At 35.1% G+C, this 16147-nt stretch overlaps 1 protein-coding gene across 11 annotated transcripts in view; it reads right to left on the bottom strand.

Annotated features, from left to right (window-relative positions):
• LOC105499530 (zinc finger protein 385B) overlaps positions 1-16147 on the bottom strand; it is a 415582-nt gene that overhangs the window by 69715 nt on the left and 329720 nt on the right. For 8 of the 11 annotated variants that reach the window (XM_011772116.3, XM_011772120.3, XM_071072999.1 and 5 more), the window contains 2 exons: positions 11398-11436; positions 7021-7131 (listed from right to left, as the gene is read on the bottom strand). In XM_011772116.3, coding sequence (XP_011770418.1) covers positions 7021-7131; positions 11398-11436 — 150 coding nt within the window. The remainder of the gene's footprint in view (positions 1-7020; positions 7132-11397; positions 11437-16147) is intronic. The other 3 variants (XM_071073000.1, XM_071072997.1, XM_011772127.3) reach the window with 1 other exon arrangement.

A 16147-nucleotide genomic window follows, 5' to 3' on the forward strand; every position in this document is an offset into this window, starting at 1 on the left:
GAGTTAGGTCTGGTGGCAAAGGAAGATGCAAAATCAGCCAACAGCATGTGGAAAGGGAGTTATGTGGAACCCAAAGTTGTGGCTTCCTTCCTAATCTCTTGACTGCTGAGGTCTCTGCTGGGTGACAGAGAATGCCAAGGTCTCTAGCAGAGACAGCATTAAGGCCTTCTAAATGGCAGATGGTAGATAGGGAAGTTTGTTCATGCAAGACAAATTTTCTGTCCATATGTACTTAATCATTCTAATGTAAATAAATGAAATTGCAGGAGGTTGTCACCTTAGGTCTTCAGACATGAGAAAATAGGGTACAGCAAAAAGAACAGAAGGCTAAAATGAGAGAGAGGGATATTCGATAACCTAAAACCAAAAAACAAAATAAAAAACATCAACAGATCACAAACTTAGAGGTACCATAAAAAATAAAATATAAACTATAAGTGATTCAATGTTTATGATGTCATTCAAAGATAATAATGTAAATTTGAAAAATCAAATGGCCTAGCTCCAAATGAGTAATAAAAGCCTATGGGGTCAACATTTAGGGACAATGTATCTCACGCTTAATTACTTGTGGTACTAATGCTGAGTACCAACATTTCAGGGTCAACTTCTGACTTAGAGTATATAAACTTGACTAAAAAGATCACCATGCTTTCATTTTGATTTGCCTATAAGGCATAAAAGACTCAGAAATACATTAAGGGTATTTATAATAAACTATGTTCTGAGATCAATATTAATAATAATAATATAATCTCTGTTTTTAAATATTTAAGAGAATCAAGTTGCCCTGTTTTGTGTAAGAATCTGTTTAAGAATTTGATTTTGATTCAATTTTGTATAAAGATTGGTTTTGTGTAAGAATAATTCTTTCATCCTTCTGCTACTATCCTCCAAGGAATTGAAACTAATATGTAAATTAGAAATTATTTGGAATCTGCCAATTTCAACTTAGCCAAAATGAGATAAACGTTAGTCTCAAAAAATTTTCTGAAGTGTACGTAAGCTCATTTCCCTGGCAAAGCTTAACTCTGGAAATGGCATTTTCCAGCTAAAAGATAAAGATTCAGATTTAGGCTTATCAATTTATGACCATACTGCAGTTGCAGTATACTCAGTTACTGGAGAATAAAGAAACATTCAGGGTTAAAACAGCCTCATGCAGCTTAGGTATACCTTGTTAGAAAAAAGGTGATCAGGAAGAAAGTAGGGCTTGAGGTGATACACACATTTGTGCAAATGTCTGGGACTCAGTTGGAAAGCATATTATTCCTGGACTGCAATGCCTGCTCCCTGGCAAAGTTAATGGTGTTAAATTTGTACAGGTTCATTTGGGAAATGTTTGTGATTGATGCTTGCTCATTTACATAACTGTGTATTGTGTAAATAAAGCTGTAGCATTTTGCTTTTCAACAGGGTAGTTCTACTGAGATGATAAAAGCTGGACAAAGGGAGGTACAGGACACTTAAACTAGGTCATATTGAATTTTAATGCATGAAGTCGACTGGTACATTTTATATGGATAATGAAGAACTGCAAAATGCAGTCTGTTTACTGTGCATCTGCCTTCCAGATTTTTCAATAAACGTATTTTCTATACTGAAGAGTGAAACCAATTTCAGTCTCAGGCTGATTTAGAAATGTTATTAAAAAATAAGGATGAGCATCTTTTTAATTCTTACATTAAAATGTAAATAGGGTAATTATAAAATAATAAACTCTCTCCCAAATAAAAAATGCTCAGCTTCAGAGCTTGTTTATGCAGATTATAGCACCATTACTAAACACTGAGAACATGTATATGTCACATTTGTGAATTTGCCATCCAGACTTTGTGGCTTTACTGCCCAGCGTCTAAGAATGACTCAGAAATCTAATTTCTTTCTTTATTATCAATGGAACTTTGGAGCTATAGCAAGGAGGCTGCTGGTCATGTGCTTATGTGTGCACATATGTCCACGCCCCTATTAGTAAGTACAAAGAAAATGGCTGACATCAAATGGAGCTCAAGACAAAGGTGGATGTACTCCTGGAGTAATTCTGGGGCTCGAAAGAAATTCTTATGCCTTCCATAACCCAACCCATCACACAAATAAAAAACAGAACTCATAGTCATTCTTTCTGGGTCTTAGCTGTTGATTTGTAAGATGGAGGTGTTTATATCCTATTCTCCTGACAGAGATACCATGGAAATGATTATTAATTATAGAACTTCAATGGTCCTTCCAAAGATCATGTGGTTCATTTTAGGCCATATTGTAGAGATTAGCAAAGTGTTTATCATACAGGAAGAGTTCAGTAAATGCTTAGGAAATGAGTAAACTTATGTGAGGCAACATAATATAATAGGAAGAGCTGTGGATTTAGAGGCAAGAGATTCAGACTTATGTTCTAGCTCTGCCATTTATTGAGTGAAAATCTAGGAGATATCAAAAGATGGGAACCAATCTAAGTGTCACCCTGTAAGGGATGAGTTAAACTATGAAACATCCACAAATAAACTACTGTATTAGTTTTCTGTTGCTTTCATAGCAAATTTTTATAAACTTAGTGGCTTAAAAACTTCTTATCTTATAGTTCTGGAGGTCAGGAGTCTGGCATGGATCTCACTGGGCTAACATCAAGATGTCAGCAGGGCTGCATTCCTTCTGGAGGCTTTAAGGGAAAATCCATTTCTTTGTCTTTTCCAGCTTCTAGAGGCTGCCCACATTCCTTAGCTGGTGGCTCCTTCCTTCCCTTACAAAGCCAGCAATGGCCAGTGGACTCCTTGTCAGATGGCATCACTCTGACTGCCTCTTCCACCTCCCTCTTCTACTTTTAAAGACCTTATGGTTACCTTGGGACCACAGGATGATCCAGAATAATTCTTTTATCATGAGGTCCGAATATTAGCTCCCTTAATTCCATCTACTACCTTAATTCCACTCTGCTATGTAAGATATATTAACAGGTTCCAGAAAGTAGGATATGGGCATCTTTGCCTATCACATCCATAAAAAGAGTACAGGAGCTCTCTATGTTCTGATAGAAAAAATTCTCCAGCATATATTGTTACATAAAAAAATGAAGGCAATGAAGGCAAAGAAGAGTGTCAATAGTATGCTACTATTTATATAGAAAAGGGAAGAAATAAGAATATGTAGTCATACTTAGTTATATTTGCATAAGCAAAACCTGGAAAGATATGCAAAAAATATTAAAGTGATTACAAATAGGGAATGACATGGAGGTTGGGAAGGTGAGGAAAGGGATAGTTTTTTCAATGTGTGTGTGTGTTTTTTTTTTTTTTTTTTTTGAGATGGAGTTTTGCTCTTGTTGCCCAGGCTGGAGTGCAATGGCACAATCTCAACTCACTGCAACCTTCCCCACCGGGGTTCAAACGATTCTCCTGCCTCAGCCTCCCAAGTAGCTGGGATTACAGGCATGCACCATCATGCCTGGCTAATTTTGTATTTTTAGTAGAGACAGGGTTTCACCATGTTGGTCAGGCTGGTCTCAAACTCCTAAACTCAAGTGATCTACCCATCTCAGCCTTCCAAAGTGCTAGGATTACAGGCATGAGCCATTGCACCCAGCCTCAATAGGTTTTTTAATATTATCATGGTTTGGACTATAAATATGTTATTTTTTAATTTGAGAGATTCATAATTGTCCCTAAGCCCCTATTATTCAGTCAGTGTTCAACATCTCTTGTTTTGAAGAATCTATCCATCATCAACCTCGTTATTTTACTCTTCTTAAATTAACTCTTCTAAATAGGTAAATCCTTATTTGTCAGTGGCTTTAAACCAAGCAGTTCTCTAACATTACATTAATGGACTTCATAAAATTAGGCATCTTTTGCACGATTTTTGCAATTTCATTCTGAAATCTATTATTTGCATTGTATTGAGAGATGTTATCAAGCATCTGGCCTTTTGACAGTGAGAATGCCAGTGTTAAAGATGCAGCATGTCTTTAGGTGGGCATTTGTTTTGTAAGTGGTCAGATAAGTAATAAACATTTTCATGTCATATCTATATAACAACAGACTTTAATTTCTCTGTATAACTCTAAAAATTTGAATAACTGAGCAATACTGTAAAATGTACTCGAATCTATTTCTGTATTTATTATTGTGTCTATTCTTAGAAAAGTATTATACTTTCATTCTAGTAGTAAAATTGTAGCTTAATATATTTAGTAGTTATATCACTATCATAAATTAGTCTTCTATTTATAAAATATTTTGTGGCTCATATCATTAATTTTTTCTAGTTAGATTTACTAAGGTATACCCTACATATAGTAAATTTTTTTTTTTTAGGTGTTCAGCTTAATGAATTTTGAAAAACAAAGACTGTCATGTAAACATCACAACAATAAAGTTACAGAATATTTTCATCATTCAAAAAGGTTCCTGCATTTCCATTTGTGGTCAGTTCCCTAACTTAACCTTCAGTCCCTGTTAACCACTGATCTGACTATCCCCATAGTTTCATCATCTGCAGAAAGTTATCCGAGTGCAATCATACAGCATATAGTCTTTGTGTCTTACTTCTCTCACTTAGCATACTGCCTTGGAGATTCATCCATGTTGTAGCATGTATCACTACTTACTTTTTACTTTTACTTTATTTCTATTTATTTTTATTTCTTTATTTCCATTGTATGGCTTTAACATAGTTTGTTTATTCACCAGTTGATGGACATTTGGATCAATTCCAGTTTTGGGCAATTATAAATAAAATTACTTTAAGCTGCACATATGGATAAATATATTTTTTCATTTGTCTTGGGGATATACTTAGAAGTGGGATTGCTGGGTCATATGGGAAATGCATGTATAACTTTATAAAGTTTCTTATTAATAACTGCCAAATTGTTTTCAAAAAACATTTTGTATTCTCACTAACAGTATATGAGAGGTCCAGTTGCTCCTCATCCTAGCCATTTGATCCTATCAATTTGTTTAATTTTCACCATTCTAATAGGTGTAGTGGTATCTGATTTTGGTTTTAATTTGTATTTCCTTAATCATTAAACACATTGAGCATTTTTAAATGTGCTTATTCATCATTCATATTTCTTCTTTGGTAAAGTGCCTGCTAAAATTGTTTTCCCATTTTATCATTTATTATTGAGTTATAAGTTATTTACATATTTGTATGCAATTTCTTAAGCAGGTACAAATATTTTCTAGCAGTCTATAGCTTGTTTTTTCATTTTCTTAATAGTGTAACAGTGTCTCTGAAGAGTAGAAGTTTTAAATTTTGATGAAGTCCAATATATCAATATTCACACTTTCTATTTTCTAAGAAATCTTTGCCTAATGCAAAGCCAAATAGATTTTCTACTGTTTTCATCTAGAAGTTTAATAGTTTTTGAAAGTTTCTATTTTATGAATGATCCTATTGAACTTTTATGTTTTGTATCAGGTAGCGGTCAAGGCGTTTTTTGAATTTACATATGAATATACTTCTTCTAGCACTATTTGTTGAAAAGATTAGGCTTTCTTCATCGAATTCACTCTGCAACTTTGTTGAAAATCAACTGACTATATTGGTGCGAGTCTATTTCTGGACTCTGTTCTGTTCCATTGATCCATGTGTCTACCATTCTTTCACCAATTTCACAGTCTTGATTATTGTAGATTTTAGAGTAAGTATTAAAATCAGGAAGCATTAAGTCTTCAAAATGTGTCCTTTAAAAAATGTTTTGGCTGTTCTAGGGCTTTTCTTTTCTATGTATATTTAAGAAACAGCTTGCTATTTTCTACAATAAAAAAGCATTTTGGGATTTTGATCAGGATTGTGCTGGATCTATAGGTCAATTTGGGGGAGAACTGACATCTTAACAATATTAAGACTTCAAATGAATTAACACTGTATATTTCTCAGTTTATTTAGGTACATTTTGATTCCTGAACAGGAAGTTTTATGATGTACCAAAAAATTCGTTGGACTTTTGATTAAAATTATACTAAATATAATTTTATAAATCATGATAAACATCTCTTTTCCAATGACTATTTTTTATTATGCTTCCTATGTAGAATTATCAAAACATAATTTAATGGTATATGCAAACAAAAGTGATTATTATTTTAGTATTTCTAAACAACATTAATTCTGTAACAAGCTCTTTGCAAAATGGCTACAGGGGTCAAGTAACTCAGGAAATACCACATATTATACGCAGCCTTCAGATTCTGATTTACATCAGTCATTGGCTTTACTTGGTAATTGGATATTGTAAATATTCTAATATTGTTTATTTTGCTTTCCTGTTATTTTGTCTATAAATCTGAAAACCCATTTTCATAAAAGAGAGTGATTTGTTCCATTTTCTTGTTATCTTTTTTTAGCAGGATGGTTATGCTTGCCAGATAAAATAGTTTATGAAACTTTCTCTGTATTTTATGTTCTGGGAAAATGTAAATCATATAGGAAATTAATAATTCTCTTAGGTATTTAACAAAATTTGGCACAAATAGGAAATGTGGCACTTGATAGCTAATAGTAAAAATGGTTTTCTTCCACATTTATGGCATTTTAATTTTTAAAATATCTTCATTGCATTTTAAAACTTTTTTCATATTTTCTGATATTCAAGCATTTTGACAAGTAAATATAATTAGTGAGATTAACTGTAAAATGGTATAGTTGAGACTGACTGCATAGACAAATTCTTAATTTTTGATATTAGCCACTTATAGACTATTGTCTATAATCCTCTATTGGTTTTAAAATTTGTATTTTTTTTATTGTTGTAATGTTATTCTAGAAAATACTTTCAATGTGAGCTAGGTTGAATCCATGGATATGGACCCTGTGGATTCAGAGGGTCAACCATACTCTATTGTTCAAGTTTTAAGCATTGAATCCAAATCTCTTGGAAATCTGGCATCCTGAAATAAGTGGGCTACCAGTAGGAGTGGCTGCTAAAGAGTATGTAAATATTAAGAAATGTACATATTTAGGTCAATTAGACTTTTAGCTCTGACAAACGACAGAGAATAATGAAAAGGTGATACTCACATCCGAGTTAAAGCGAAGCTGACAGACATTACAAGAAATAACTTGTTTCTTCTTTGGGGGAATGGATACTCCAAATGTATGGTTAATAACCGCTTTTTGCACAGGATCCATCTGAAGAACAAATGAGAAAATAGTCTATTTGTAACTTCTAAGAGAAGACAATAGTGAGCAAATAACAGTAGTTGAAATATTCCATAGTTTAAACTTTTAGTTCCTAAACAAAGATAATAAAGAATCTCATTCAATAGTAATGTATTTGTCTCCAAAAATTAAACATGAAAACAAATGACAAAAATGAAAACAAAAAATGGCTTTGAAAACATAACTCAAAAAAGACCACAAGAGAATCACCATATTCCAAGAAACCTTATTTCTATAGAAGGAGCCTTGAAAAACCTTAGAAGAATCATAAAACAAGAAAACTTAAGATCCAAAGGTCAGGGTTAAAATTAACTTTTTTTTTTTTTTTTTTCTTGAGACAGGGTCTTGCTCTGTTGCTCAAGCTGGAATTCAGTGGTGTGATCATAGTTCACTGCAGCCTCAACCTCCTGGGCTCCAGTGATCCTCCTGCTTCAGCCACCCGAGTAGCTGGGACTCCAGGCGTGTGCCACACTATGCTCAGCTAAAAATGTTAATGTTTTCCCTGTATGAGGTAATAATACTTAAGATGGCCCAAATGATGTCAATAACAATTATTACAAATATGTTTATGCTTCTTAATTTTTGATTTGTGGTAAAGTCATAAATGACAGGCTCTTATCAGAGCACAGGAAGTTTTGACTGAATATACATATTTTAAAATGATTTGTTAACTTTCATGTGCTATAGACTGAAATTCATTCTACTGAAAATGCATGTCACAACTGTACACTTAAATGCCTAAAACAGATTGGCTGACATGCAACCCTTGTTTAAATATTAATCAAGTAAAGTTTTGATTTATAGCTTGTGATTTTCCCCTTTTGGCTTGCATGTATCATACGTATTCAGAGAAATATAGAGTGATACAAGTACTCAAACAGAAAAAGGATGGCACAAAGTCATTAAAACACTCAGGAAAAGAAACACCTAGATATGCAGAGCCTATGAAAAGAGACACAGCAGTGATTCTCTTGTGTACTCCAGGTAATAATCTCCAGCATTTACATCAAACAACTGGCAGTTCAAAAAACAACGCAGATGACGAGCAAAACATTACATAACAGATGTAATATGAACGAGGACAGATCCACTGACACCGTTGTCTAGGAAATCTCCTGACGTTAGAGATTAAGATTGGATTAGTTGATGATATTTGACAGAGAAGAGAAATGAGTACTATCTCTGATATGATTATAAATCGACAAAATGCAAAATTAGCAATTAGAAGAAGCTAAATACATTAGAAGGGCAAGTGGATTGAAGAGTTATTGCATAATAAATTAACCTATTTTTTGGCTACAATTTCAAGAGAGATGACAGGACAATGTGTTCCCATTATAAAGAGCAGTTATGGTGGTTTGGGACACTTACAAATTTTAAGAGGGTGCCAAGTGCAGGGGCTTATGCCTATAATCCAAGCACTTTGGGAGGTGGAGGCAGGAGGATCACTTGAGCCCAGAAGTTTGAGACCAGCCTGGGCAACACAGCAAGACCTTGTCTCCATCTTAAAAAAAAAAAAATGCTAAGGGGGAAGTTTTCTGGAGAGATAGCCTAATTATAATGTGATGGTTACACAAATCTATACATATGTTAAATTCACAGAACTTTCCCTCTCAAAAAGTCAATTTTATGTATAATTTAATAAGTAAAAAAGAAAAACTTTCTTAACAGTATTATGTTTAACTACTAAATCTAACATATCATTACTGGAAAATCTAGGGATTCATACTGTTGAAGGTCATAATTGATTGTATTAAATTTTATTCAATGAGAATGGTAATTTAAAAAACTATGTGATATAAAATCTCAAAAGGTCAGAAAATAAATTCCTAGTTCACTTGCTTATTTTATTCACAAACACGAATACTTAAATCTAATCTATCTATTTGCAAAATAGGAAACTATACTTTCTGACAGTTACCAGACATGGCGAATCAGTTTAGGCAGGCTTAAAAATAAAACAGGCTAACTTATCTTGGCAGGGTGAAAAAACCCACTGTTTTGCAAAGTTTATAAAACAAGAGCATTTTATTGAGATAGTTTCTGATCTCAGGCTCTGAAAAATACTTCCCGTCTGGTGATAACGTGAACTACATAGGATTAAACTATATCACTATTTCCTAAATACCAGTTTTCTGCATGCTATTTTCATTATTTTTTGCCATATCCACACACTAATATTTTTCTTTAAATCAAATTAAAGTACATTTAAACAATAAATCATAGAATTAATGTACACTTTCTTATTACTCTTTTCAAAAAATATATTGAAATTAACATCAAAATTAAAACTTTCCTCAAAGTGAATCCACATATCCTAGCTGTTTCCATGCCTAAACACAGAAAGACAAAAGATACATTTATGAATATCTAGTTTCAAGTTCTTAGTAGACTATTTTAGTAGACTACTATATCTATTGACAGCTCCAGCAAGATCTTTGAATATAAATATTTCCATTAAGTTTTAAAAATTGTTAGCTGCCTACATAATTTTTTACATAACTTCTAATACAGTTTTTTTCTTTTTGTTTTTGTTTTGAGGCAGAGTCTTGCTCTGTGGCCCAGGCTGGAGTGCAGTGGTGCGATATCAGTTCACTACAACCTCTGCTTCCTGGGTTCAAGCAATTCTCCTGCCTAAGCCTCCTGGGTAGCTGGGATTATAGGCACCCACCACCGCACCTGGCTAGTTTTTTTCTTTTCTTTTCTTTTCTCTCTCTCTCTCTCTTTTTTTTTTTTTTTGTATTTTTAGTAGAGACAGGGCTTCACCATGTTGGCCAGGCTGGTCTCGAACTCCTGACCTCAGGCGATCGGCCTGCTTTGGCCTCCCGAAGTGCTGGGATTACAGGCATGAGCCACTGTGCCTGGCCCCTAATAGTTTTATTCTGCTGAAATCTCACATTTGCACCACATTGGCCTGAAAATATGCCTTTGTGTCCCCAAGGCTGAGAGCTCTCCATCCTGAAAGGTGAGTTGTGGCTGAGCACTCCACATAGAAAGGTAGGCAAGTTTCCATCCATCTGCTCTCTAAAAAGCAGACCAGACTGAGGAGGTTCCTTCATGAAACTCTCCCCAGAATTGGCTCCTCCAGTTTATATATGTAATCCTAAGTTTTCTCATAAAATCAACTAAATAAGCACAGCTCTTTTACACCTTCTTTGCTACTTATCATTAACTCTTTCTGCCTTTTCATCCTTTGGATAACTTATCACTAATTGTATCAATATTGTACCCCCCATCTGTCTCACTTGGAACAGATTTTCTTCATTTTCCTCTTAATTCTGTATTTCCTTAAGGTTTCTGGAAAAGATTCACTTTTTCTTCTAGTCTAAATCTCTTTTCTTCTGCTGTTTATCATAAAATTCTATAGTTATATTTTTGTATTTAAATGCCATTTTGGGGGACATGATTTAGTTGAATAGAGACTTTAACCGGAATAAAAAAGAATGTCCCACTTGTCACTTTATCTGATTTTGAAACAGACACTGTCAAACTAATGTTTTGAGTATTTGCCCTCTGATGCAATAACTACAAATACTCGAGTCATTTCAATGGGATCCAAATGCGACAGTAATGAAGAAGGCTTTCAGATGCTTTTTAAAAAGTATAAAGTGGTAAAATTCTCAAGTTTTGTTCTTAGCATTAGTACAATGCTCTAAAAGCTAGATAAAATAACGATGATATTAGTTTATGTTAACTTAAATTTTTTCCTCTGTTAGTGCAATGCCAGTTCTCTGTAGTTATAATGAGATGCATGTAACTAAATCAATGATAATTCTTCTATTCTATCACCAAGTTTCAGGATGAAAAAAAAGTTTAGGATTAATAAAAACATTATCATAAATCTTAAAATGTGATAAATGCAAGTAACTCATTTTAGTATAGTCAAAACTATGTTTCTGTATCATAATGATTTCATGTGTAGACTACTCAAAAATTATTGGAGGTATTACAATCACATAACGAATTCTCATTTTTAAAGATTCATTTGGCATTTCACAGACATTTGATTGTTAAAAATGAACAAGTACTTTCAAAAATATTTCTTAAATGTTTATATCTTTTACATTTACAAATGTCTTATTAAGTAGTCAAATTAGCTCATGTTAGTTCATGTTGTGCAAAAAAAGCTGTCTATGGATTTAGAAAATTATAATTCATTAGGAAAAATACTAAAAATGCTTTTTTAAAGAAAAAAAAATACCCTACCACATACATCTAGCTACCAATATTCCTTACCTGGCAAAATTTATTGGTCCCAAATAAGCCTCTTCTTTTCTAAAAAAAGTAAAAGTTAGAAGCAGTCATCTGGAATTTTGAGTCTAGGAAGCATAATTACATGAAAATTTAAAAAACCCATTTTCCTTGCTTTTCTTTGAGTAAAAAGCCTGAAACACTAACTAAAATGCAGCAAAAGTTAACACTTGCCACTTTTTCTAATGAAAGTCCTGCAGAAATGAAAAGCAAGACCTATTAGTGCAATTAACTGCTAGGTAATAAAAATGAAAGATGAGGTTGTGGCTGTTACCAGGAATTGAGGAGGTAATTGGAGGCCATGTACGGACAAATTAACAATTATATTGTAGTACTTATAAAATAAATTAATGAAGCTGGCATTATCACACCATCTATTATATTTTCAATATCAAAATAAGAACAAGCTTTTTTTTTTTTGGTGTATTCAAGATTACAAGGACTACAAATCTGTGTGAGTTTTTTAAAAAGAGCATTACTTTCTCTGGGTAAACCAAAAAGTAATTTACATCTCCACAGTGTAAAAAGTCATATGCAAATATGCAGCTGCAAGTGAAACCTAGACACAGGGAAAATAAACATACTGCAGCACTTCACTAAAGGTAGGATGAATCTAAGATGGGGGCTGTGTGCTCAAGCAACTTAACATAATACCAGATTATATTTAGACTCTAGAAAATTTTGCTATATGGGACTTCAGGCAGAGAAAATAGAATTGTAAACTTGTTTAATTATCCCGATACTTTTCAAGAGGCATGAAATTTGAGTTCTATTCCTGTAAGAGTCTTAAAAGGATTTAACTAGCCATCAGGTAACACTGGGATGGGAACTGGGCATCACCCCCATTACAAAACAAAAAGACCACTCGAGAATTGTACAGGACTTTCTTTTATCTATACTATTTATTTTATTCTCAGAGACTCAGTGTGTTGCTCAGTCTAGAGGGCAGTGGCGTGACTGAAGCCTTAAACTCATAGGATCAAATGATCCTCTCATTTCAGCCTCCCGAGTAGCTAGGACTACAGGCATGTGCCACCGTGTCCAGTAATTTTTTTTTGTTTGTTTTATTTAGTGTAGAGACAGGGTCTCACTATGTTGCCCAGGCTGGTCTTGAACTTCTGGCCTCATGTGATCCTCCTGCCTTAGCCTTTCAAAGTGCTGGATTACAGACGTGAGCCACCTTGCCTAGCCCATACTATTTGTAAAGATGGGGAAATCTTACCTTAAACTTAATGATCTATTTTAACCAATGTTCTAAAAAGCATTTTGTAAGCATTTATTACTTATCTAGTATAGTAGGCCCTGGTAGCTCTTCTATTAAACAGAAATAGAAACCAGATTCTTCACTTTTAAAATTTAAAGTCGGCCGGGCGCAGTGGCTCACGCCTGTAATCCCAGCACTTTGGGAGGCTGAGGCGGGCAGATCATGAGGTCAGGAGATCGAGACCATCCTGGCTAAAAAGGTGAAACCCGGTCTCTACTAAAAATAAAAAAAAATTAGCTGGACGTGGTGGCGGCTGCCTGTAGTCCCAGACACTCGGGGGGCTGAGGCAGGAAAATGGTGTGAACCCGGGAGGCGGAGCTTGCAGTGAGCCGAGATGGCGCCACTGCACTCCAGTCTGAGCGACAGAGCGAGATGCCATCTACAAAAATAAAAATAAAAAATAAAAATATAAAAAAATTAAAGTCAGCCATCAAGCAAATATTTCTAGAGATCCAATATGTTTTAGATGCTGTCTCAGACTGGAGAGGAAGATGAGTAAAACACACAAAAAAGGGCATAATTTAAAAAGTGAAAAAGGTAGTGCAGACTTTACTTAATTGGAGGCTGGGAAAAGAAGCTGCCATTAGGCAAAACAATGAGGCATGAGAGGCACAAAAAGGTCTGTCTCCTCTTCCCCCACTCATACTTTCTTTTTTTTCCCCTCTGACAGTGACATCCATGTGTTACTCTCCCAGGGGTATTTTCTTTTTCTTTTTTTCTAGCTGTGTAATAATAATAAACATCATTATAAGAGTAGCTTTGATTTACTGAGATTTGCTGGGAACTATACTAAGGAATTACCTCCTGTAGTCTCCATCATCACATGAGGCAGACATGATTATTATCCTCCTTTAACAAATGAGGAATCAAAGGTTTTGAGAGGTTCCGTAATGAATCAACCTCAAGTTCATAGGTCGGCATTCAAACACAGGTAGGAGTCTCCCTCCACACTGTTCCCTGCTAAAGCAACACTGCAGGAATCATGAGTGTATTGCATCGCACTGCTAAAGGGTATGAGTTTGGAGAAGAATGGATGAGCATTCCTGGAACTTCTGCAGCCTGGAAGGTAGCTATCTACACAAACCTAAGGTGCTAAAGGAAAAGTTTTCTGGAGAAGCGAGTCTAGGTTTTCTCTTTCTGACCCATTTCTGATATTCTTAGGATAAGCCCATTTCTTCCTATGCAATTTCAGGAAAGCCATAAATAAAAATTTGGGCTGTCCTGTCCTCTTTCCTCATTATAACTATTGGGTCTGCACACAGAGAAAAAAAAAAAAGTCCTGGGAATATTTAGAGATTACGTGTTTGCAAGTGGCAGTCATCATTTGCACCTGTCCTCGATTTGCTGCTAAGCAGACCGCGGCTACTAAACCCTTGTGACTTTGGGGCTTCTGGAAGTATGGCTAAGTATCAACTTTTAAACTGTGATATTATGGAATTACACTAGTACGAAAAGAATAACTATTTTTTATCCCTTCCTTTTTCAATATCAGCCTTATGGGAAAGCATGTGACGATAGGGTCTCAATAGAACTTCAGATACTCATGAAGCAACATGTTTAAGTGATAGCTGTGTCACCGAAGAGCAATATTTCTCTAAAGTTACTTTAAAATGGGTTTTGTCTTTCACAGTTAAAGACTCTGACCATATGCCTTTATGTTGATGTTGTAATTTTCAAAAATCCTTGAAAACTTGAATAGAAAGAAAACAGATACAGCAATAACAAAGACAATTTTTTTCTCTTAAAGATCAAGAAATACAAAGGATTGCATATTGTTGGCAACACTAGTTTAACCATAGAATTTTTTTTTTTTTTAAATATACAGTGTCTCTCTCTGTCACCCAGGCTGGAATGCAGTGGCTCAGTCTGGGTCACTACAACCTCTGCCTCTCGGGCTCAAGTGATTCTCCCAACTCAGCCTTCTGGGTAGCTGGGATTCCAGGTTACGTGCCACCATGCCCTGCTAATTTTTTGTAGAGACAGGGTTTCACCATGCTTTCCAGGCTGGAACCATAGAACTTTGTACTATTTTGGATTTCAATTCAGAAGTTTCATTAAAAATAAACCACATGGCCAGGCGCGGCGGCTCACGCCTGTAATCCCAGCACTTTGGGAGGTTGAGGCAGGTGGATCACCTCAGGTTGGGAGCTTGAGACCAGCCTGACCAACATGGAGAAACCCTGTCTCTACTAAAAAAAAATAAAATTAGCCAGGCATGGTGGTGTGGGCCTGTAATCCCAGCTACTCAAGAGGCTGAGGCAGGAGAATCGCTTGAACCAGGGAGGCGGAGTTTGCGGTGAGCCAAGATCACCCCATGGCACTCCAACCTGGGCAACAAGAGCAAAACTCTGTCTCAAAAAAAAAAAAAAAAAAAAAGAAAGAAAGAAAAAGAAAAAGAAAAAAAATACACCACATGGAACATTACACAGAGAGTGCATGCTACCATGGGATCTGCATGTTTGCATCTGGAGTATGTAAAAGTTGAGGCTTGCCTTGCTGACACTGCTTCTCCTACCCAGGGCACCCCAACAAGGGTCCACCTGAATGCTATCAGTTCTGCTGAAAGGAAGATGAATCGCATGTCACTCTCTCCACAAACTGTTTATTAAACCAAGGGTCAAATGTTTGGGGTAATGGTTTCCTCAAGAATTCCCAGCTGTTTGCTGAAACCACATATTGGTTGTAGCTTGCAAGCAACAACATTAACTGGGCCCCTCTTTCACTGGGATACAATTACCCAAGCAGAAAGTTAACCAGTCATTCAGAACTGTTATAAAGGCAATAACAACACAACAAATACTTCAGAAACTAATAGACAGGTTACATTACATCTAAGTCCTGGATCCAGTAAAGCTTTATTACTATTGCTACTACTACTATTTTATCAAAATGTTGCAGGCTTTTAAGTATTTTGAGGCTGGTTGACTATTGGCAACATCTAATAGCTGCCGAAATTAAGTGGGACCCCAGGATTTCAGTTTTTCCCACTTTTCTAGAGCCTGCTTAATGGCAGTATATATTCCTGATAGAAAACACAAGGGAGTCAGCCCAGAGATGACACAGCCTATCAGAGTAGAGTACAGAATAGTATTTCATTTTTTCCCTCTGTTTTCTAAAATATGAATTTAGAAAGCTTGATATATTTCACTCCAATTCCATATTGTTAGGCTTCCTTTGAAAAGCTCTGGGATTTACCAAACAATAGTGTATATTCCATTGACAGAAAGGTTGACTAAAGTCAAGAAAAAAAAAAATCCTGTGATGTATCTTGAAGATCTGTTTTGAAAAGAAGACGAAACTCTGTATTTTCTGGTCATTTTTTTGCAGAAATTTCATCTTCATTTTATTTTGGGGTTTCTGTCATAAAATAATGTCCTTTTTCTAGATGACTGGTTATAAGAGGTCCAATTCTTTCAGAGGTAAGGGTTTCATATCAACTTTAAATATTCAGTTCTCTCCTTAGGAATTTTT

This window comes from Macaca nemestrina, chromosome 11 (genome assembly GCF_043159975.1).
Source record: "Macaca nemestrina isolate mMacNem1 chromosome 11, mMacNem.hap1, whole genome shotgun sequence".
Taxonomy (NCBI): Eukaryota; Metazoa; Chordata; class Mammalia; order Primates; family Cercopithecidae; genus Macaca; species Macaca nemestrina.